Raw genomic sequence first — 25,736 nt, forward strand, 5'->3', positions numbered from 1 at the left:
TCCCTGCTCTGGCTACAGCCCGGGTGCCCCTGAGGTGACTGCGGGGCCGCCGCCACGGGGAGCGAAGGGCGGCCGCGCGCCTCCGGCTCGGCCGCCGCAGCGGCACAGCGAGCGCGTCACGTGGGCGGCGGCGGCGGCGCTGCGCCGTGTCCCTTCCACCTGCCCGGAGCGGCGGCGCGCGGGCCGGCCATGGGGCTGCGCCAGGGGCGGGCAGGGCAAGATGCTCCAGCGTCTCCACCGGCCCCCCGGGCGGCAAGGGCGCCCCGGGGCTGCCGCGCTGCCGGCGCCGCGGGCTCGGCGTAGAGGGGAGGCGGGCGCGGAGAGCCCGGCCGGAGCCGCAGCGAATTCCCCCCCGGTGAAGGGCAGGCGGCGGCGGCGGGGACCCGCCATGGAGAAGGCGGCGGGCGCGGAGCTCCGGCAGGGCGCCCTGGTGCCGCTCACCGCCATCTGCCTGGGTAAGTGCGGCAGCCCCCGAGCCGCCGCCGGGAGCCGGGGCGCTAGTGCGGGCCCGGGGCGGCTGCGGGACAGACAGACAGACCGACCGACGGACGGTGGGTGGACGCGGAGCGGGAGCGTGACGGACACGCTGGGCACAGCCGGACGGGCACCCTGGGCACGGACACGCGTCCTGGGCACACTCTGGGCGTGGACAGACCCCCCTGGCCACACTTGGGCATCCTGGCCACGGGTGGGAACTCTGGGCACATCGGGCACGTGGGCACCTTGGGCACATGCGGGCACCTTGGGCACATAGGCGCCCTGGCCATGGATGAGCACTTCGGTCACTGGCAGGTAGCCCTATGGAAACCCTGGGCACAGATGGGCACCCTGTGCACTGGCAGGGAGCCCTATTGGTGTTCAGGGCATTGACGACACGGAGGCAGCTGGGGCACTGGCGGAAAGCTATGCCCACAGCTTGAGCATGGAAGCACACTGGCCACCTCTGGGCTCACAGGGCACAGATGGTCATGCAGTCACAGGTGGACACATGGCCAGCCATGCATGCTCCCTGGGCATGGGCAGGCATGGATGAATACATTGGGCAGGGACAGACAGACAAGCTGGTCACAAAATATACAGCTGCCGGACACACTGGGCACAGTGACAGCACAAGCATATGTACTTTGCTTGTGCAAGGAGACTGCAGACCGAAATGGGATCAGCTCTGCCTGCTGTGGGGAATGACAATGTCTCCTACAGCTGGGGCCAGGTATGCCTAGGAGAGTGACTTGTGTGGCTGCATTTGTTCTCAATTGTGTTCTCTGTTTCTGCATAAATTTCTGTAAACTGTTTTCAGTCTTGCAGTAGCTAGAGGTTGTTTATTGGAAGTTAGCAGCATAGTAACTATGTAAGCAAGGTGGGCGTTTGGGGCTTGTTTATGGTTTACAAATAAGTCAGCATGGTTTCCCTTAACAGCATTTCTTATTGTGTGTGTTCTATGCATCACAAAAATGCCACCCCCAAGAAAAATAGAATATTCCTACAAATGTTACCAATTCTGCTGCCACCACATAAATACACAACACTTTTTATAACCAGTGTTGAGTGTTATTTATTTCAACATACCTGTACATGTTCAAACTTCATAACAAAATACATATTATTTGATGGATTAAAGGAGAAAACTCATAATAAATTATAGTTTAGGATACACAGTGCAAAATCTGTGTATCTATTACAGTTTCTGTTTTAACTATTTTTTCGGTTTATAACATCTCTGTAAAATAACTTACACTGCACTGAAACTTGGTGTATAAGGGCACAGATGTTGGAGCTTGTCAAGATAGATAAATATAAAATCTATATGAAATTTGAGTAGGGTTTTAACTGCAATTCCCCTTGACTTTGAAACCATGATTGCAACCTTACATAATGCTTAGACAGTTTACCCATATTTGGACAATTTCCCCCTTTTTCATAGTCCATACCCTAGTCTAAATCTTGTGATACACATTGAAGGTAGCACTTATTCTGCAACAGTGCCACAAGTACTCCTGTTCTTTTTGCGGATACAGACTAACATGGCCGCTACTCTGAAACCTGTCAAGGTGCCTCTGTGTCCGTCAGTGCCCAGAACGCCATAGGGCTGCCTGCCCATGCCCAGGTAACTGACCCCACATTCTGAACTGTTATGATACCTAGATATCTTGGCTTGTATTTGAACTATGGTGGCCTATCAAAATAAAAAGCACTTTGAAAAGGACCTTCTTTGCTAATATAATAAATTAATATTGACTTCCAAGAATCCTTAATAGTAAATAATACTAATTGTAAAAATGCATTGTACAATCCCACCCAACCCCTATGCTATGTACTTAGGCATCTAGTTTGAGCTGCCATCCATACTGCCCTGGCCACACTGCTATTTTTAGTGCAGTAACTGGAGCAGAGCTGCCAAATGAATGTCCACTCCAGCTGGGAATCGCACCTTCCAGCTGCTATATAGGCATATACCCATGGTTACCACTTACAGATTAACTTTAAAATAAATGATAATCAACTTCTGTAGAAGGTATTTTTGGTTTTGTAAGAGGTGCAAAGTTGATTGGTGTCAAAGCAGAAGTTGATGAGAGCTATTTTGCAACCCAAAGGCCTCATCCTGAAAGGCAGAGCTCAGTGGAAGTTGCAGATGTTCAGAACCTTACAAGACTAAGGTCTAAAGCACAAAAGTGGACTATACAATAAACTTACTGCATGCAGTACAATCCACTTACTGTGGACTAGGAAAACTGTGACTCCTTGTTTTTTCCAGCTCTCCTGTTTCATCCCATGATTCCACCGAGCTTTCTATGTGCTATTTTCATTGCAGTTTGTCTTCTATACCCAGACCTTTAAGGAGTCCAGTGTTATGGGGAGACCTAAGGGCCAGTACAGATGTGTGTTTTCTTCTGGGCCTCTAACATTTGTGAGAGCATGGAAGCCTGCGCAACTAGGACCTAACAGAAGGCAGTTTGATTTGCTATAGTCCCATCAGTGAGAAGGGAAAGGACATGGGAAGCCATGGACTGATTCTCCATCTGGGGAAGGTAAAATAAAACTCAAACTACAGTTCAGTCCAAGGCCCTATTTACAATGCTGACTTAATTTGAAATGAAAGACAAGCACTCAGAACTCTTGGTCTCAGCCACCAGAGTCCTTTCTAGCTTTCAGCAACCTGGGAAAGTAGAGGACACACCCTTCTTTTTGGGTAGCCTTTGCTAGAGACCTAGGCCTTCTGCTAGGTCCTATCCAAGGGCCTTCCTTCAAAAATTTATCTTAATCCCCATCTTTGAAGACCAACCTATGAGCATTTTATAGTGTCTCCGGCAGGCAGTCACATGATACTGAGTCAGCTGAACCATCTCCATTGTGTGCGCTATCTGCAGATTACAACTCCCAGAAACACCTAGTCTTAAAAGGATATGATCTCAAAGGGCATAGGCCCAGACCTCAAAGGTAGTTAGGTTCTTACCTTCCATTGATTTCAGTGGAAATTAGAAGCCTTAATACCTTTGAGAATCTAGGTATATCCCAGTAACAGATATGCTTATGTGCCAGTGCTCTGTTATCATCATCTGGAACGTTAGGTAGGGTCAGGATGTCTGTGGTAACTTACTGTTCTATCACTAAGTAGTCTGAACTAAGTCTCTGAGTTTGTCGGCTTTTTCCTGAAATTGGCATTGAGTCAGTCACTGCCCACTCAATTGTAGCGTATCTTCAACTTGCCCCTAAAGTCTCTGCTCCTTTCCCAACCCAGCCTATTCGTTTCTCTGTGCTTTGTAGACTAGCTTCCTTATGAAAACATGTCTAGGAGAGAGCACATTTCATGAAAAGGAGGGAGGTACTCTGACCTAGGGAGACAAGGAAAATCTGAACAAGGTTGTGTGATGTGGGGAGAAGAACTGATCAGTGGATGGCGCTGGCAGATGTGATTATATAGGCATATGTCTGAGCGAGAGTTAGCTGGGAAGAGCCAGATCGAGTGGCGTGTTAGAGCTGAGCATCAGTGAGCTTTAATACAATATTAGAGTATTGCCCTAAGATATACTTACCAACATATCAAGAGTAAGCTAACACTGTGAAACTAATGAATTAATTACACAGCATTACATACCTTACTGTGTGTCAATTACATAGTAAAATTGATGCTATTAAAGTAGTTTGAAGACAGTGTTAATAATGCTTATTAATACAAATCTGCAGCTCTATTTCTAACACAGAATACACAAACATCGTTACTCATTTGCCCTCCTGCCCCCATATTTTATTACAATATGCAATCCTTTTTGGCCATTTAGAAATTACAGAAGATCATGTTACTGCTTCAGTTCTTCACTCCCTCTGCCACCAACCTTCTCCTGGCTGTGTTCATCGTAATATCACCAATTCAACAATTGCAGATTTGTGTGATTAGTAGTCTGTTAGGGCCACTTGCTATCTTCAGTTGTTAGGGATTTCTCCCTTGAGGTGGTGAGTGATCAGCTGAGGTCAGTGAGGGTCTATTTAGCTTTTGGACTTTTGATTGCAAGGAAGAAATGTATTCCAATTAGTGCCAACCACGGCGGTCTTTTAGTGTGGATTCCTGTCCACAAAAATCCCTACTGTTTGACACAGGGCACTGAACTGCTATTATACTGGGATAAGTTTCAGTGGTGACCAGAACTGGATTTGAACTGGCAACTAAGGGTATGTCTAGAGTGCAATTAGACACCTGCAGCTGGCCCAAACCAACTGACTTGGGCTTATGGGGGTTGGGTTGTGGGGCTGTTTCATTGGAGTATAGACTTCTGGCATTGGGCCCCAGCCCCAGCCCAGAAGTCTACACTCCAGTGAAACAGTCCCACAGCCCGACCTCTGGTAGCCTGAGTCAGCTGACACTGGCAAACCGCAGGTTTTTATATGCAGTGTAGACATGCTCTTAGCAGCATATCCCATTCTCTGGATTTTCCAGGCCCCTATGATAGGTACTTAATATTTCTGTTATGCTAGTTTTAATTCTGTTGTAAGCTCTTCTGAGCAAGGACCATCTTTTTATTCTGTATTTGTATAGCACCTAGCACAGTGTGGCCCTGCTCCATGGCTAGGATCCCTAGGTGCTGCTGCAGTACAAATAATAATAATTAGGCGCAGTATCCCAAGTGACTATCAGAGGAGAAGGGAATCAGGCCTGCTCTTCCTGATATTGTTTTTACACTTTTCTTTCTGATCATATCTAAATTATTTTTCAGTGTTTCTAATGCACTTGTCACCAGAGTATCTGGGCGCTGTGCATGGATTATAGAAAACTGTCCAAAAGGGTAGTCAGGACTAGTGAAACCCCCTTATTCATGAGGCAGGTGCTTCATTTACTTCAGTCTGTTGCTGTATCCCTTGCTACATTGTGGAGACCTTCTGGTAACGACTGTTCTAGTGAATCACTCTTTCTGATGCTGTATTCTGAAACATTTCCTCATGAAGTGAGGCTTTGGAAAATGAAGATTGTTTGGGGAGTAATTTGATGGTGGCAGGTATCTCCATATCCCTCATGATTAGCACTCATCTCTTTAAAAAAAAACAAAAAAACCCACAAAACCCTCCATTTAATGGCATTGAATAAGTCAAACTGGGTGCATTGGCTTTTGCAGCTTCTTCTGCAGAGTGACATTTGTTGATAAGGAGTAAACTTTGCTTTACATAGTGGGGCCAAACTTAAAAATAATAATTATCATAATTAATTTCCAACATTGAAACCGGTGAAGCGACCAACTCTTATCATGCATGTTTTAGTGTAATTGCACTTCCTGCTCCCCCAATAAATAACCAGTAGAAGATAACTTAAAGTAGATTGGCAGTGGATTCTCTTCATAGCATAGTTGGCAGACATTCAGCTAACATTCTATTTTCTGGATAGCAGAAGAATAGCAGATTATGTGAACTTTCACCATGGATAAGCAAAGTTCTTGTTTGAAGAATGCAGCACATATGAATGCAGTATCACTGCAAATGCTTAGAGTGAATTATTAACTGCCACCTTAAGCCAATGGACTCTGTAATGAATACTGTTTTTTTGTATCTTACGCAGTGAATCTCTTCTTAACTGGGAAAATAGAAAGTGCTGTTACCTCATTAGGTAAGACACATTTATCTTATTTCCTCCAAGCATTTGAGTTTCTTCTTATTTTGATGATGATGCTGCCATTTCCCCTCTGCACATAAAGCTGTTGCTGAAACTGGATGACTTTATCAGAGAAGAAGTTTAATAATGGATTTTTAGAAAGTTCCTCTGTTTTTACATTTTAAATCTCTATACGAGTGTAATATTTCACCAAAATCAATACTGCTGTCCTAGACAAAACATTTAGCCTTAGGTTATGTTCACAAATACACATCCATATTTTCAGGGGAAAAAATTCTTAAACAGAGTGAGAAGACAAAAGATTGAGATACTATATTTTATTGGACCAACTTCTGTTGGTGGAAGGGACAAACTTTTGAGTTCCACAGAGCTCTTCTTCCGGTCTGGGGAAGGTAACCAGAGCGTTCAAGCTAAATATAAAGTTGAACACTCCAGTATCCCATCTTGTATGTAGCCTGAACACTGATCCACCAAGAGAAGTTGGTCCAGTGAAAGACATTACATCACCCACCTTGTGTCTCTCCTATCCTGGGACCAACACAGCTACAACAACACTGCATTTAGGGTGACCAGATGTCCTGATTTTATAGGGACAGTCCCGATATTTGGGGCTTTTTTTTAATATGGACACCTATTACACCTCACCCCCATCCCGATTTTTCACACTTGCTATCTGGTCACCCTAACTGCATTGAACAGTGTCATGTTTTTGTAGAAAATGGGAAGCCATGAAATTCAGATGTGTGTGTATTAGGGCTGTCAATCGCAATTAACTCATGCAATTAACTAAAAAATATTAATCATGATTAAAAAAATTAATCACAATTAATTGCAGTTTTAATCGTACTGTTAAACAATAGAATACCAATTGAAAATTTATTAAATATTTTGGATGTTTTTATACATTTTCAAACATATTGATTTCAATTACAACACAATACAAGTGTACAGTGCTCAGTTTATATTATTTTATTACAAATATTTGCACTGTAAAAATGATAAAAGAAATAGTATTTTTCAATTCACCTCATACAAGTACTGTAGTGCAATCTTTTTATCATGAAAGCGCAACTTACAAATGTAGATTTTGTTTGTTTTGTTTTTGAGTGTAGTTATATAACAATGTAAAGCATTTACTGGAGATAATGCTGCCTGCTTCTTATTTACAATGTCACCTGAAAGTGAGAACAGACATTTGCATATCACTTTTGTAGCTGGCATTGCAAGGTATTTACGTGCCAGATATGCCCCTTCATGCCTTGGCCACCATTCCAGAGGACATGCTTCCATGCTGATGACGCTCGTTAAAAAAATAATGCATTAATTAAATTTGTGACTAATCTCCTTGGGGACGAATTGTATGTCTCTTGCTCTGTGTTTTATCCTATTCTGCCATATATTTCATTTTATAGCAGTCTCAGATAATGACCCAGCATGTTGTTCGTTTTAAGAACCCTTTCTCTGCAGATTTGACAAAATGCAAAGAAGGTACTAATGTGACATTTCTAAAGATAGCTACAGCACTCGACCCAACATTTAAGAATCTAAAGTGCCTTCCAAAATCTGAGAGGGATGAGGTGTGGAGCATGCTTTCAGAAGTCTTAAAAGAGCAACACTCCAATGCAGAAACTACAGAACCTGAACCACGAAAAAAGAAAATCAGTCTTCTGCTAGTGACATCTGACTCAGATGATGAAAGTAAACATGCATTAATCTGCACTGCTTTGGATTGTTATTGAGCAGAACCCATCATCAGCATGGACGCATGTCCTCTGGAATGGTGGTTGAAACATAAAGGGACATATGAATCTTTAGCACATCTGGCATGTAAATATCTTGCAATGCCAACTACAACTGTGCCATGCGAACGCCTGTTCTCACTTTCAGGTGACATTGTGAACAAAAAGCAGGCAGCGTTGTCTCCTGCACATGTAAACAAACTTTTGTCTGAGTGATTGACTGAACAAGAAGTAGGACTGATTGGACTTGTAGGCTCTAAAGTTTTACATTGTTTTATTTTTGAGTGCAGTTATTTTTTGTACATAATTCTACATTTGTAAGTTCAACTTTCATGATAAAGAGATTGCACTGCAGTACTTGTATTAAGTGAATTGAAAAATACTATGAGGAGTCCTTGTGGCACCTTAAAGACTAACAAATTTATTTGGACATAAGCTTTCGTGGGCTAGAACCCACTTCATCAGATGCATGGAGTGGAAAATACCAGAGCAGGTATAAATACATGAAAAGATGGGAGTTGCCTTACCAAGTGTGAGGTCAGTCTAACAAGACAATTCAGTTAACAGCAGGATACCAAGGGAGGAAAAATAACTTTTGTAGTGGTAATGAGAGTGGCCCATTTCAAACAGTTGACAAGAAGGTGTGAGTAACAGTAGGGGGGAAATTAGGTTTAGGTTTTGTAATGACCCAGCCACTCCCAGTCTTTATTCAAGCCTAATTTGATGGTGTCCAGTTTGCAAATTAATTCCAGTTCTGCAGTTTCACATTGAAGTCTGTTTTTGAAGTTTTTTTCTTGAAGAATTGCCACTTTTAGCTCTGTTATTGAGAGACCAGGGAGATTGAAGTGTTCTCCTACTGGTTTTTGAATGTTATAATTCCTGATGTCCGATTTTGTTTCCATTTATTCTTTTGCGTAGAAACTGTCCGGTTTGGCCAATGTACATGGCAGAGGGGCATTGCTGCCATATATCACGTTGGTAGATGTGCAGGTGAATGAGCCCCTGATGGTGTGGCCGATGTGGTTAGGTCCTATGATGGTGCCATTTGAATAGATATGTGGACAGAGTTGGAACCGGGGTTTGTTGCAGGGTTTGGTTCCTGGGTTGGTGTTTTTGTTGTGTGGTGTGTAGTTGCTGGTGAGTATTTGCTTCAGGTTGAGAGGCCATCTGTAAGCAAGGACTGGCCTGTCTCTCAAGGTCTGTGAGAGTGAGGGATCGTTCTTCAGTATAGGTTGTAGATCCTTGATGATGCACTGGACAGGTTTTAGTTGGGGGCTGTAGGTGACAGCTAGTGGCGTTCTGTTACTTTCTTTGTTGGTCCTGTCTTGTAGTAGGTGACTTCTGGGTACCCTTCTGGCTCTGTCAGTCTGTTTCTTGACTTCACCAAGTGGGTATTGTAGTTTTAAGAACACTTGATAGAGATCCTGTAGGTGTTTGTCTCTGTCTGAGGGATTGGAGCAAATGTGGTTGTATCTTAGAGCTTGGCTGTAGACAATGGATTGCGTGATGTAGTCTGGATGAAAGCTGGAGGCATGTAGGTAAGTATAGCGGTCAGTAGGTTTCTGGTATAGGGTGGTGTTTATGTGACCATCGCTTATAAGCACTGTAATGTCTAGGAAGTGGACCTCTTGTGTGGACTGAGGTTGATGGTAGGGTGGAAATTTTTGAAATCTGACATCAGGAATTATAACATTCAAAAACTAGTAGGAGAATACTTCAGTCGCCCTGGTCATTCAGTAACAGACCTAAAAGTGGCAATTCTTCAAGAAAAAAACTTCAAAAACTGACTCCAATGTGAAACTGCAGAACTGGAATTAATTTGCAAACTGGACACCATCAAATTAGGCTTGAATAAAGACTGGGAGTGGTTGGGTCATTACTGTTACTCACACCTTCTTGTCAACTGTTTGAAATGGGCCACTCTCATTACCACTACAAAAGTTATTTTTCCTCCCTTGGTATTCTGCTGTTAATTGAATTGTCTCGTTAGACTGACCTCACACTTGGTAAGGCAACTCCCATCTTTTCATGTATTTATACCTGCTCCGGTATTTTCCACTCCATGTAACTGATGAAGTGGTTTCTAGCCCACGAAAGCTTATGTCCAAATAAGTTTGTTAGTCTCTAAGGTGCCACAAGGACTCCTTGTTGTTTTTGCTGATACAGACTAACATCGTTACCACTCTGAAACCTGAAAAATACTATTTCTTTTATTTTTACAGAGCAGATATTTATAATAAAAATAAATATAAAATGAGCACTCTATACTTTGTATTCTGTGTTGTAATTGAAATAAATATATTAGAAAATGTAGAAAACAAAAATATTTATATAAATGGTATTCTATAATTGTTTAATGTTGCAATTAATCATGTGATTAAGTGCAATTAATTTTTTTAATTGTGCGATTTTTTTAATCGCTTGACAGCTCTAGTGTTTATATGCACACTCTGTCCTTATTCCAATACAGAAAGATATAGAAATGCTAAGTGGGGGACCCCTAAACAACCTTAATTCTGCCCCTTTATTCCTGCCATTTTGTGCGAGATGGATATGTGTCTGACCAGCATCACAGCTCGTTGATAAGTTAAATCCTGTATACTTTGCCTATTTGGTCAGGAATCTGGGCAGTTGCGTACTTGAATGTTTCACTTGTGCCTTCAGACTTCTTGAAGTAGATCCACATCTCTTAATTTCCATGGAAGACTCCAGATTTATGATACTTTCTCCTGGCCTCCTGAGCAGCTGCCTGAATCTCTTTGGGAACAGGGAGGCTTAATGGGAAATTAATATGACTGGAGCAACCTGAGACCAAAGAGAATAGGAGTTTATGTGGGTGAAACATTTTCCCCGCATTCTGATCATGAGGTGCTTTGAGGGTAGAGAGCCTCTTGGTCACTGTGTGGAACCAAAATGGAAACTGCAACTGTGAAGATGCAGCTCCTGTGATCCCATCTGTTAAGCAGCTAGGCAGATCATAACAGCACTCCTTAGAAAGACAGCCTCATCCTGAAGGAGCCAGCAGCCTCAGAGCTCCAGCTGCTCAGGCTTCTATATGAACCTCGGTCCTGTTCTCCTGAGGGCTGGGGACTAGCTTGTCACAGTTATAAACTCCCTCTCCCCCATGACTTTCAGACTTACACAGCTCATTGGAGATTTAACAGGTGATGTAAGTGCTAAGTATTTAGATATTACTGGGCCTGAGAAAAATTATGAGGCCACTTGTGTTCAGAAGTTTAGTCACGAGCCGCAGGATCCAGTTAGGTATTTTCAGCTTTGTTGTTTTATGCTTGAGATGCAAATAATAATTTCTCATTATTAGTATAATTTTCTAGTCAATAGCAATATTATTACTTATATGTATTGTTATGAGTAACACTGAGTCCCATTGTGGGAGACACTATTCAAACACATAGATACGCATAATCCCAGCTCAAAGACCTTATAATCAAAATTTAAATAAGACATAATAAGTGAGTGTGACAAACAATAGGAGGAAAAGAGAAGGAGGGAGGATGAAGTAACCATAAGATAACATGGTCAGCTAGTTATTGCACAACTTGTTGCTTTCAAAACAGAACTGGGGCTTGTGAGTGCAGTTGCAATAGGAGAAGGTAGTTGGTCTTGTGGATTAGTTTACACACCAGCAGAAGTGTGGGTGGTTTGCAGAACTATTTTTAAATATTTTTGGAACAAAATTGAACTCTAGTCAGTATTCTGTCTGAATGATTCTTTAGCTTTTGCCCTGTATTCATTACTCTGTATTGTATGTGAGGTTACAGATTACTCCATTCAGGATTGCACTGCTTCTTGTTGATTTAGTTTAATTCAAGAGGTCTTGGCATTGCTATTTTAAAAATGGTGTTTCTGGTTAGAAGTTGGCAGAGGTAGATGGGTTTTGTTTCAGGAAGAATGTTGAGATACTGTAGCTCTTAAAGTTTCTGGGCTTGGTTCTGCCTTGGGTTACTCTGTCTTCTGGCAGTGCAACAGGAATGGTGGAAAGTGAATCTAGAGGGGCATTGTAGTGGAGTAAGTCACATGCAACTTCTTCTGTGCCTGGGTTTTGTAGGGAGGGGAGAGTAGGCCAGTGCAGCTCTAAAATTTATGCTCATGGTGAGGGAGGGTCATAACAAGGGAGGGGCATGGCCACATTCCCAGAGCATTTGAGGATTCATTCTCTGCCAGTTTTATGTTAAAACTGCTCTTCCATGGCTGAACCCTCAATGTAAGTCAGTTTTGCAAACACTCCTGCCTTCCCATTTTGGTGAATCTCTCTTCTGGTTCAGTTGCTTTTGCTGACCCAGGGGTTGCAGTTTGTGTCTTATCTCTGAGAACGTGGGTGGATTGATTCCTCTATATATAATGGCTATCACAAACACAAGGGAGAAATTGATAGGCACATGGTACTATGCATTGGAATCTTCCTCATGGACATTTGGTACCAAGGAAAGCACTCTGTGATGCGGTTTATCTGGCCAGCAGACCTTGTGTCTGTTTACATTCCATTTGATCAGTAATAAGAATCCACTAGGGATTTGATTCAATATTCCATACAGAGGACATTATTAAGATGCATTTCTGTTTGAGAGAAGCTCTCTGAGCCCAGATCTCTCATGGCAAGACTTGCATAAAGAATTTGTATACAGTATTTTAAAAAGATATAAAAATATAAAAGATTAAATATTGTTGTCCTAAATATTGATTTTGTTTTTAAATACAGCATTTCTGAAAATAATGTACTGTTATCTAGGGCTTACCATTCTCTTGTGATGTACTGTTCTGGTTGGCTAATCTTAAAGGCAGGAAATGTAGGCTGTACTTGACTTTTAATAGACTCTGTTCTGACTCTTCAGAATTTACCTAAAAGATTGAGGAAAAACAGCTATTGAACAGTAGTTTGAAACAGCTGCCAGTAATGTTACTTATAAGACCTGCAGAGTTGTCCAGAATTTCTTTCTTTCTTCTTAGAGCTTTTCCTTTTCACTTAGATGTTTTCATAATTTGAAAATGCTTTTACTTATTTTCCTTTAAAAAATAGTAACACTGTCACACTAAAGTAAACTTTAAAAACCATAATACTATATCCAGACTTCAGATGCTATGTTTTGACTTCAAGCCCTGTAAATATACTCATTAATAATCACCATGTCTCCATCAATCTGTTCCTGAATTAGAGTCCATTCATGTAATACTTAAACATCTGTTATCATCAGTGGATGTTTTGTCTTTGTATGGACTGCGTGGTTGGGTCTAAATGTATTGACATCACAATCCGTTCCAAATCATGGTGTTATAATTATGTAACTGGACAAGTGGTATATGAGGTGGCTTATTCTACTACTATGCTGTGGAGCTCCTTTTCTCTTTACATTGATATCACTCTCCCTCTCGCTTTGTCTGCTTCCACTCTCTAACCTTAACTCCCCAGTGACGCCCTTTTAGGTTATCACTGTAACCGAGAAAGCACCGTGAACTTAGTTTTGAACTGAATGCAAACTTAAAAACATTTGATGTGACTGAGATGACTTGTTTTCTGTTTTGTTACCAACAATTAAGGCTTTTAGTAAAAAGGTACTGAGATTTTAAAAATATATATTTATCATTTATTTTAGCTAAAACACTCTTTATAAAAGGTGAAAGAACAGCAGTTTGGAAAGCAGACTTGAACCGCTCACTATGTATAAATAGCTCCCTATTATTTTGCAGCAGAGCCAATGCATATTGGATAGGGAAGAAAGAGGAGGAGGCAACTGACTAGGAAGGAGACATGGTAATGAGCACTGATGGGAAATGAGGTACATCAAAAGCACATGCCAGTCAAATGAGAGTTGGGTAAACATAATAGTACTTTTTCAGTTTGCCTTAATGTGTCAGTGGTTCTCTAACTGTCTGTGACACACAAATATTTTTTATTTTAATAGGACACAACAGAAGGATAACTTTGATATTAAACTGTCACCCATTTAGATTAAAAGAACCGGATTACTTGTGGCACCTTAGAGACTAACAAATTTATTTGAGCATAAGCATCCGATGAAGTGGGCTGTAGCCCACGAAAGCTTATGCTCAAATAAATTTGTTAGTTTCTAAGGTGCCACAAGTACTTCTGTTCTTTTTGCTGATACAGACTAACATAGCTGCTACTCTGAAACCTGCCCTTTAGATTGGGAATTTCAATAAGAGCAGCAAAGCCCAGACAGAGTGTTCTTGCTCTGTTAGAGGAAGGAAGCCATTATAAGATTACTAGCACCAGTGGATGCTATCAGATAAATTGCCTAAATTGGCAAAGCTTTGTTTCTTTTATGTCCATTTCTGCCACATACATTTTCAAATGAGTTATTTAGTTAGCACTGTATATAGTTCTTTTAGGGTGTTGCTGATAGCAGTGATGCAGAATTAACTAGAAAAGCACACCTGAAAAACTAAAATCTCATGCTGCATCAAATCTACTGCATGTACTTTTTAATGTCGAAAAAGTTTAACTGTTTGAAGCATCTGTTACTCAGGATCACGCTAGTATGATCACTCTAGATACTGCTCCATCTTAAAATTATGAAAACTGAATATTCTTGAAAATGCAGTTTTTACTTGATCCTAAAAATACTGATTAACGAGTGAGCATTGTGACATTAGTCACTCAGAGTCACCAGTGTGTCTGTGTGACACTTTCAAAATCAGGATTGAAATAATTTTGCATGGCCAAGATCTGTGTATCCTATTGTTCCATAGTCATAATGCATATTGTATCAACAACAGGTGTTAATACAAAACCCAGTAATTAGTGTAAGGATGATAGGAATAATTGTATTGCTGTTGGTGGAAGCCTTAGGACAATAATATATAACCAGTGATTTTGGTTCCCTGCTCAGTGTGCTGAAAAGCCTTTTTCAAAGGGACCTAATATTTATAAAGTTTTAGTTGCAGCAGTTAGGAGATCTGATCTTTGCAGGCTCACCCCATATGGTTTTAGTTCTGCCCATGATACATTTATACAGTGATGATTGTGGAGGAGGAACACATTTACAATTCTAAGTACAGTCTGTAGCAGTATGTGTAATGAGAGAACTTGAGAGCTATGGTGGGAAAATCCTGTGGATCTTATTTTCATTACAGTTGCATCCACTTCTCAATTTCTGCCGAAGAGCAGTCTCACTGGGAGGGCACTTTGGGACCGCTTTATTTTTAGAAATGTGAACAGCCAACATTTTCTTGTTATAAAATTAATTGTGGAATTTTTATGTTGCAAGAATGTGTAATTGAAAACTGTTAATGTAAGCTAGATGTCTTGGTGTGTTTGCTGTTTACAAGTTGACAGTAAAGTTTTTATATCCTGTGCCTCAGGTAAGCTATCTGCCTAATAGTTTTTATATTCATGTGGCCTACACTTAAAGTACAATACATAGTGCTTACTGCATATTAAACTGTAGTGTATTAATTTAAAAGTAACTTTTTTTGTGGTGGTGGATTTCCAGCAATAATGTTAGCCCATAATTTACAGCATGTTGATGGTATGTTTTGAACGTACATATGCACAAGGAAATCCAAGATTTGGGGCATCCTTTTTCTCCTTGTAAACTTCTAGGCTGTGAGAAATTAGGCTCCCATCACAAGGTAACACATTCTGCTGTTAAGAGCAAATCATAAAATGCTTATTCTTGATTTGAAAATAGATTTAGAAATATTTTCAGAGCTAACAGAGAATGTTCAGACTAAGTATTACATTTCACATAGTTTCCCTCTTATACTATATTGAGTATATTTTGAGAAAAACTTTGGCTATTTGTTCTTGGAACATTTCACTTTCCTCTGCCATTGAATTGGATGTTTGCAAATTAGACATATTTGCGGTCCCTAATTTAATAATTGGCATTCCCATAATGTCCTCTATATGAGTATCTGAAAGTGCTTTGAAAACACTGGGCTATATTTAGCATTCCTACTCCTGCACCTCTCTCCAGAAACTTCTCATTGAATCAGTAGTCCTTGCTCAGGATTCCCCAGGAGTTTTGTGGGGTAAAGATTGCTGAATAGGGGCCCAGAGCCATTTAAATCTCATAGCATTCTTTGGAGAAGGTAAGTATTATCACATATTTTTACAGAAGAGAAAACCGAAGTGGAGTGATTGAGAACCTGATTTTCTGAAAGTTAAAGACACAAATCTTATTGTAACTGCATGCCTAATTTGCATGCACACTAACTGTGACTCTATGCAAATAAGTATTTGTATGTGAAAATGGCCATTTAAATGTATGGCTGGCCATGTTGCAAATGCATTTGTGCTTTCAACTTAGCAAACCTTTTCTGTGCCTAACTATTTGAAAATCAGGCATGAAAGGATGTTCTTTGAGCTGTCAATCACTCTTACCTCCTCTTGAAGTCATGAGAATTAAGGGTGCTGCACATCTGATAGGATTGAGTCTGGAGTGACTTGCCCAAGGTCATACAGGAAGTCTGAGGCAGACTCAAGAATAGAGCCCAGGACCCTTGATTCCTGCTGCATTGGGTTAACCACCAAATTAGCCTTCCCCTCCCCCACTTTACAAAACAACCAAACCTAACCCCATGTTAGATATTCTCACCCATTTTCTCATTTATGTATGTCTTTTCTTCTGTTGCTTTTTAAATATAGGGATAAAATGTTCAAGAAATTTACAAAAAACATCTATGCCTTGTTAAATTAACAAACCATGTCAGAGTTCTGAACCCAAACATTGTGCTACTGAATGAAAATTAGAATATGCAATGGATATTGCGTATTGGTAGCTCAGTTGTGCAAATGGAGTGAAATAAAACCATATACTTACACATATACATTTTCATAAGAGCTTGGCTCTTGAGTGGTCTGTCTTAGCAGATGGTTTAAAGCAGAGATGTGCTTGAACCAGTGCATCGGCTCTGAACACCCCCAAACTTTGGAAGTATTTGAAATCAGGATCTAATTTTGTCTCTTTCACTTCTTTCCTGTATCTGAGAACTCTCTGGCTAAAAATTAAAACTCTTGAGGCTTGTGATTTGATTAGGAGAATAAACAATTTTCCAGGAACTTACCTTTGAAAAGAAAGGTTCTAGATATTTCATGTTGAATATGGATCTCCTCCAATTGCTGAGTGGCATACCCAGTCTCTGGGAAGCTGGTAAGTAAGTAAGACAGTTTCCCGCATCATTATATCCTCTTGGCAGATCCATGCTGGATTATTGATTGTATCTTTTTGGCAGATTCATTCAGGGCTGTTGATCCTATTTTGTGAAGTGTCTGCTCACCTGCATTTAAAGCAGAAAACCAGGTGATAAAGATCAGAGTAGGGGAGAGAGAGCAATAAAAGGATACAATTGTTGACTGTTAAGTTATCTGTAATCATTAGAAATTGAGGAAAGTTATTGTAGCTAATGTGTATTTTTGATTAGCTTAAACCTTTTAACAAAAGAGCTTTTTTTCTTGGTTGACAGCTGCTTGCAGTGGAAAACTGGAACAGCACACAGAGAGACGTGGAGTCATCTATAGTCCTTCCTGGCCACTAAACTATCCTCCAGCCATAAACTGCAGCTGGTACATCCAAGGAGATCACGGAGATATGATAACAATTAGGTATGATTTGTAGTGTTCTGTTGAGATAACAGATTGCTTTGCTGAATGAAGCAAAAGAGCCTGTCCAATATGCTAATATGAAGTTGTGTCTAAAAGAACTGTAAAAATGATAGAGCTTTTGTGCTGAGAAATTTGTGGTTGATGCTTGGTGAAAGATAATTGCAAGTCAGGAGGATCCTCTCATTTAAAAGATATCACATAGTCTATTTAGGTATCTTAGCTAGTGAGAGAGCCCCATTACTGTAGTGGCTGAGTCCCTCACAGTATTTTTAATGCACTTATCCTTACAGTACTGCTGTGAGGTAGGGAAGTACTGTGATTTCCATTTGGTAGATGGGGAGCTAAGGCCCAGGGAGACTAGTTTGGTCACTTCAGCTGAACAATCATTTTGCCCCTTTCTCTACGTTTTAATGGGAATGGGGACATGCGACTTGGATTAGGCTAGGGTTTGAGTTTAGGGTTGAACGAATGTTAGGACTCAGGTCTGAAGACAGCAAAATCTTGAGTTTTTCCTGTGAGAGATCTCCTTGAGTTGGCAGAAATTTTATGATGTCAGTGAGATATGATCCATTTTAGGGAAACTGGACAGCTCACGGTTCTGGATTACTGTAGAAGGGTGGTTTAGATCTAGGCTACAAAACTACTTCCCATCTGACATCGATAGCTGGGAGAGTTTGGATTTCAGGTTGTTATTCTGGCTCATGTCTCATCTAAGGCCATTCTCAGTAGTCACATAAGGAGAAAAATCCACAGATGGCAGAACTGAACATGGTATCCACGATTTTCCTGTTTACTCAGAGGGCTGGTTAATAACCCCTTGCAGATGGCCAGGCTAGCATCCACATTGTTAGCAATAATGTAAATTATATTGGTATATGGCAGTGGGAAATGGATTCCTTTACCAAGCAGTAACTAAAGCATAAATAATGCTTAACGTGGTCTGAAAGAAGTCAGAGGGGTCTGTCATGATCCAGGAGCAGCAGCTTTGGTAAGTCGGTGTTTAAAGCGAGTTGCTCAGCTCAATTTTATTTTTATTTATATATTTATTTTTTGACTGGTCTGCAACCCCCTGCAAGTGCTCCATTTCCCCTCCCTCCACAGACACACACTGTATTTAAGCACTGGGTATAAATACAGAAGGCCAGTTTTTCAAACAAGACTTTTAAAATAGTCCCACAGAATTTGCCAGCAACCTATCTGCATGCTTTCCCACCTCCCATTTGCGTACAGAAATACACATTAATGGAAAAAGTGATTATTATGCAATAAGTGATATGAGTGCAGGCACGATCACCAATTTTATAGGTTCATTTTCTGAAAGCCCATTTGAAAATTAGGCTCACAGAGATGTTTAAGATTCTCACAACAAAACAAAGAAAAGGGGCCTTTTCTGTAATTATGTCACAAAGTCATATAGTATGTAACTGATGGTTCAACATGTCATCACTGCTCCATTAAATTAACATTCAGCAAAGCAAGTATTTCCTGTTATTTTGCACTTCCGAAAATAAGCAATTGCCATTAGAGTTAGCATTGATGACATAATTTCAGACCTTTCTGGGAAAGCACTCTTAATAAAAGAAGCATACACATGTGCGCGCACACACACAAATATGAAAAAGATACTTTGAACTCTAATGTTCTCATACTATGAGCATACTCGTTTTCTGTGCTAATCACAGTATCCTCTTCAGACCAAGAACTGTTTATTTTTTTTAAAAAGCCATTTTTTTGTTTTTAATACTCCTGCGTTTGACACCATCTGCTGAGTTGTAAGCTCAGCTGCCTAAAAGGACTGCAAACCTCTTCAACTGCAGATGCTCTACAATTAAAAAGAAATCTGCTGCAGGCGGAATAATAGAAGGGTTCCTTCTTCCATTGTTTGAAATAGGAACTAATTATAATAAACAAGCAAATGCATACCTGCCAGCATTTGAGATCCACAAGTAGGGTACATACTTTCAAACTCCATTAAAATATACTGGCTTACAGAGACTGTTGGAAAATAGGAGGAAATGCACTAATGAAATATAGAACTTTGCTTTAGGTATACAGATGGCAGAAGAGTCTAAGGTAGGTTTATATGGAAGTGTTCATTAAAAAAATACTTGGCCAAATTCAGCCCTGATGTAACCATTCATAACTCCGTTGCAGTCCACCTAGGCATTATTTAATGAAAATACTGTTGTTATTTGTATTGTGGTAGCCCTCCCCAGCAGCTTCCAGGCTGATTTGGGCCCTCCATAATCAGTAACCAAGAATTTGAAGTAACGGGGGAAGGACGACTATGGAAATGGTAGTAATATGTTTTCATAAGTCAGATATGTGCACAGCTACATGGTTTTGAGTTGTTCTTTTTATGTAAAGAGCTAGCAGTGTTTGGTTTTTGTCACTAGAGTAATCAGATGGGATTTAAACACACAGGGCCAACGTCTGCCCTAAGATTCACATGCACAAGTTTCACTGAGGACAATGGGAGCCTTGTGTGTATGTCCAAGGGAACAGTTTGGTTCACTGGTGACAGATGGGTTAAGATGTTTTGTTTAAATAGCTTCTCTTCTGACTGAGTGACTCGTACCAATATTACTTTGCATCCTGTGCACAACATTTCATTTGGAGATCTCTAAGCACTTTACAGCTATTCATGCATACAACACCGCTAGAAGGCTTGCTGTGTTATCCCCATTGTACATATGAGGAGACTGAGAAATAGGCAGGGTACGTGACTTGCTCAGAGTCATAGCATGGCCATAGCGAAGTGGAGAATAGAATCCAGGTGTTCAGATTTTGTTGCTTTAACCACCAGACATGCTCCTTCCCTAACATTCTCATAAAAAGGTATGGAAGGGGCAAACTGGCATTGTCACTTTTCTTGATTCAATAATATTTTGGATTTTAGAAAGGAAAAGAATCCTGTGTGTTGTATTAAACCAGCTGTATTTCCTTTTATCTTCTGTTCTCACTGCCAGCAAGACAGCAGCATTACAACATAGGATAGTTGGGATACACCAAGAATCTCTAAGGGATGAAATTACAATGGCCAGTAGTTATGGTAAACAAAATCATTGCAATCTGGGCCAGTTTATTCTAAACCTGTTGTTCAGCAGCTTGCAATAAAACAGGGTCCTGTTCTACATGTGGATGAAAGAGAGTGTCTCCCAAGGGCATTCCCTTTGAACACTTTATTTTAATATTTTCCTCTCATATGTTTGTATTGATTTTCCTCAGCTGCTTACCTTTTCCTGCTTTCTCTTTTCCCTTCCATAGTTTATTTTTCAGACTCAGCAGAGACAGGTTCAACAGTCAGAAAATACATTTGCTTTTTAAGCTGCAGGCAAGAGCAGCTGGCCTTCAAGAATCTCTACAGTCTTTCTGAAACAACATTTAGAATGAGAAATTACTACTTGTAACCATTTTCTTTAGTATCTTAAGCTTAGATTGTATTTTTGTTTTATTTGCTGGGTAATCTTCTTTGATCTGTTTGCTATCCCTTAAAATCCATCTTTTGTAGTTAATAAACTTGTTTTTGTTTTTCTAAAACCCAGTGTGTGGAGTTCATAACTGGGGAGCAAAAAGCTGTTACATATCTCTCTCCACACTGAGGAAGGGGATGAATGTCATGAGCTTATGCTGTATAGTTCTCTGTGCAGGACAATATGGTATAATTTTGGGTTTATCCTCTAGAGGGGGTGTGCACTTGAGTACTGGGCAATTCCTTAGCTGAGCCGTCCCATGCAGAGCTGATTTCAGTGTCTGTGTGTTTCTGCAGCCAGCTGTGTCCCTACCTGTGTGCTGGTGAAAATGTGAGACCGAGAGCATGTCTGCAGCTTGCTGCAGCATTACAGGATGAAAGGGAGTCCAGGCTTGTGGGTCAGGCAGGCTCAGTGGTACTCCAGTTGCAGGTGGCACCCTGGAAAGGGAGGGGGAACCTGTCACACCCTCCTTAACCATTTTGGAGTGCATATCTTTTATTTGTTTTTGCTTTAGTAATACAAGTCATCTGCCTTGTGAAAATTCAGCAAAGGTTCTCTTGAAATTCCTATTCACGCCATCACAGTACAGGAAGCAGCTTGTAAAACTAGGTCCTGCTCCTGCAAACCCTTACTAATATAAGTAATCAATGAAAAGTAATGGGAGTGCTGCCTGTCATCCATGTGAGGCAGGTAAATGTTATCCTTACTTTGTAAGAGGGGGGTAAATTCTAGGAGAGGTTTAAGGCATGATTTTTCAGAGGTGCTGAACACCCACCATTCCCATTGCCTTCAGTTGGAATTGTAGGTGCTAGCCTCAGCCTTGACAGGCAGGCTCTTTGTGTCTGTCTTGGGGTTACACAGCAAATCGATTGTTGAGCTGGGAAGAGACGAACTTCCTGAGGCCCAGGTCCTTGCTCTAAACAGTTAAACAGAATTTTTTTTAATGAGCCAATTAAGCCATCAGCTGTGTTCACAATCTACCCTTGCCGAGAGAGTTTGGCAAACAGGAGTGACTTCTCTTGCTTAATTGACTGTTCTGTTTTATATTGAGCCAGTGCTTTGCTCATCTATCCACAATATTTCATTCTGGATTTTTAATGGATTTTCAGGGCCAAGTTAGGTACTTAATTTTTTCTCTCTTCTGTACATCTTTTATCACAATGGTTGAACCTTTTGTGTGTTACTGTCCCGTGTTCATTTTTGTGCTGGACTCAGTCTTCGTTTTTCTTTCTAAGTTTTAAGAGTTTGGGTATTTAATATTTTTATTGTGTAGTTGTTCAGACCTAAATCACTTCCAAAGGGATGTAGATTATACAATATTATGTATAAAGAAATAAATTTTGGCTGTACACTGCTGCTTTAAGTCTAAGCAGTAAAAGAACTCAGCAGGGCCGTGGCTTCATAGATGGCACATCTTTTTTTAACTTACAGCAGTGACAATGAATATTGATGTTAAGCTGGTTTAATGCAGTTACTCTCAGTGACATGTGGATATTAGAAAGTCATTGGGAAAATGTCATTATGGGCCATTTCTTCTTTTTTGGAGCAATTTTACAGACAATATACATTATACATTCAATTCTGTAATTTACAGTAAACTTCCTGGATCCCCGCTGTGTATCAGAAGTAGCCTTTAGTGATATCATATTGGTGAAAAGAAACATGTGCTTTACCTATTTCTTGCAGAATTCTAGGAAAGCAGAGTTACAGCTGTCTTTCCATCAAGTCACATTAGAATTATTTTGGTCCTCAAAAATTGAATGTACCCAGTGTCTAGTGGGATATTTTTAATAGGTAGAACCTTGTAGTTTATATAGAATTGATTTTAATAGTTAATAAAAACAGACATTTCAGAAGGAAAATTAACTGAAATTAATATTTCTCATTAAAGCATTTTTATTTCTCCCAAAAAATTCAAATTAATTTGGCCAAATTTCACGCTGTCATGTCCATCCCCCCATGCCTCACTTGATTTCATTGGGGATGTATCGTTCTTAATTTGGACAGTTGGAGGCCCAAGTCATTTTAAAAGGATACACTCTATTTCAAAGCAAGTTAACTCTTCACCTTTTTATTAATTAACCAGAAAAAATAATAAGTGACTTATTAGCTCAGTTGAAGGCTGCAAACCCTCTCAGGAGCTGTAAATTCATCAGGTTCCTTTGTGTCTGTTTCCTAAGAATGTATGAAATGAATCTGTATTATGTGTATGCATTGGCGGTGTGAGCCTCTCCTCCCCTCTTCTATTTGTTACCATTACCCATTCAACTGCCAGGCTGACCCTGCTGATAAAAGAATTTACACTGTAGTTTGAGAGAGTTCCGTTGAATAAAATCTCTAGAATAGTAAATCTTATGTTTCATAGGTGGCAGGATTAAAAAAATAGACTGTGGCAGCCGCACAAGATCAAATTACCAGTGGTGAAAGATTGGAAATAGTGGAGGTCTGGCAAATTAATGTGGCAGAAACTTCCCATTCAAAGATTCTTGCCTTTGTGATCGGTTTTCTAAGTGGTAAACCAATTATAATCTGTACATAATATCTAATATCTAATTGCAAAGTACAACTCGATACCCAGTTCACACACATCAGCTTTGCTGGTTTGAAATAATTCCACAGTTAAATTAGGTGGCGCAAAACTTATTTCTGTTGCAGCATGCAGACAGTTTAACTGGTCAGGAAGCTTAAGGAAAAACTATTTTTGGAGTGCAAACTCCCCATTCTCAGCAGTACCCCTTTAAGGAATGACATATTTTACAGTTTGCAGGAGACTGTTCAAGGCCCAAAATTACTTTCCTTTTACCTCTTTTTATTGCCAGCACAGGTACAAGTTACACCCTTGTTACTATATCTCTTGTTTATATGATTTAATCATAAACTAAATCCAAAATTTTCATGTCCTATGGCAGTTTTTTAAACTGTTTATTCCACAATATTTTTTCCAAAATCTTTAATTTGCTAGATGCTGGTATTTGGGATTTGAAGTTTTAGATACAAATTGCTGAAGGGAAGACTTAATACATTCTGCATCTGACCTTTTCATACGCTGGAATGGCTGTTTCCAAGAGACATGCATCTTCATGGCCCCTTTGAAAGGATAGTTGCTCACAAATACAATTCTGCCTCTGCACCAGTATACTTATCCTATGATTTGAGGGGAGGGATGGTCTTGTGGCTAAGGATGGGGCATGGAGTTGAAGCCTAGGTTCTGTCCTGTTGTTGCCTCTGACTGACTGTGTTGCATTGAGGAAGATCACGTATCCTCTCTGCATCTCATGTTCTCTGTTGGAAAATGGGGATACAGATACTTCCCTAGCTCACAGAACTGTGATAATTAACTGGAAGACTTGTTATTAGTAATGCACCGTGAGATCCTCACATGGAAACCATCTTACAAGTATAAGGTGCTCTTAATTACAGGCCCTGGACATAATGCAGCACTCTGTCATCTGCAGAACATAGACTTATGGCAAGAACAGAGTAAGTTGACAGTGTAGGGTAACTGTTCTGACTCTTCTGATTTTTTTTCTTTGTCATACCTTAAACATAGTGTGGTTGAAATTTCTCATTTTAAATTACTAGAATTAAAATGTAAGGCAGGACTCAAGAAGGACAAATTTTGGGGATCATCAACATTTATTAAGCACATTACTGGAGAATTATAATTAATCATAGAAATTAGAGATGGAAAAGACCTAATAAGTGATCTGGTCCATCTCTCTCAGGTTATGCAGGATTGTTCCCTTCAATATATTTTTCTAGTGATTTTTTTTTTATCCATTTATGACTGAGCATCTACTATTTCACTTGATGGATTGCTTCATAGGCTAACACATATAATTGGCCGGCGGGTATTCTTGTTGTTCCTCCATAATTTTCTCTTTGCTAGTTTCATCCCAATACTTCTACTTGTATGCAGTTTGCATCATTCTAAACAATTTCTTTCTTGCTTTTTCTTGTTTGCATGTCCATTTTTCATCATCACAAAGAAGGCTCTTGAAGGACATACCGGACAGAGAACATTTTAATTTACCTTTTGTGAATATTCTGCCTTCCCATCCTGGCAATGAAAATCTCTGGCACTACCTGGTTTACTAAATCCATAGGTTACCAGGATTTAATAGTATCACTGGTATTGGAGAATGATGTATTTTTGGGATGTGTCTTGCAAACTAGAGAGTGACAGAGAACATCACAGAAGGAAAGGATTTGAAAAAGGTGAATTAAGCTACACCTCTACCCCGATATAACGCGACCCATTATAACATGAATTCGGATATAATGTGGTAAAGCGGTGCTCAGGGGGAGGCCTGCACACTCCGGCGGATCAAAGCAAGTTCGATATAACGTGGTTTCACCTATAACGCGGTAAGATTTTTTTGGCTCTTGAGGACAGTGTTATATCGGGGTAGATGTGTATTTTTGTGCTGATTTATCCTCTGTCACCTAGATCGTTCTGGGGCACTGCATATTTTTTATTAGACTTCTCTGAGTTTTCATTTCAGTTTTGTGCTTTTAACCCCCCCGCCCCCTTCCATTCTCTTGATGCCATGTCCTCTCTCTTGCTAATCATATCTCCTTATCATAGACCTTTTCTGGATATTGTGTATGCATAAAAAAAAATGACGATTGCAGTTTGAGATTCTTGGCTAGAGTGAATTCTTTAGTCTTCATGGCAGCTTCACTTTTCTTCTTGCCCCAAAGAAAATGTCTTGTCTTACTTATAGTTTTCTGATATTGTGGAGTTAGATTTCTGATATTCATTCCAGACAGTCATATTCTACCATTTATTTTTTCATGGAGCTTTCTCCTATATCTATGAAAGTTTCTCTGTAGAATGTGGC

General features: G+C 40.2%; 1 protein-coding gene across 3 annotated transcripts in view; it reads left to right on the forward strand.

The window, feature by feature from the left end:
- The first annotated feature begins 282 nt into the window (after positions 1 to 282).
- Positions 283 to 25,736, forward strand: part of LRP3 (LDL receptor related protein 3) — a 33,300-nt gene continuing 7,846 nt past the window's right edge. Inside the window, exons 1-3 of one of the 3 annotated variants that reach the window (XM_039503979.1) lie at positions 283 to 455; positions 6,041 to 6,088; positions 17,281 to 17,419. In XM_039503979.1, the coding sequence (XP_039359913.1) occupies positions 389 to 455; positions 6,041 to 6,088; positions 17,281 to 17,419 (254 nt within the window). In that variant the 5' untranslated portion in view covers positions 283 to 388. Of the gene's footprint in view, positions 456 to 2,072; positions 2,105 to 6,040; positions 6,089 to 17,280; positions 17,420 to 25,736 lie in introns of those variants that run through there. The other 2 variants (XM_039503978.1, XM_039503980.1) reach the window with 2 other exon arrangements.

Source organism: Mauremys reevesii, linkage group 16 (genome assembly GCF_016161935.1).
Source record: "Mauremys reevesii isolate NIE-2019 linkage group 16, ASM1616193v1, whole genome shotgun sequence".
Classification (NCBI taxonomy): Eukaryota; Metazoa; Chordata; order Testudines; family Geoemydidae; genus Mauremys; species Mauremys reevesii.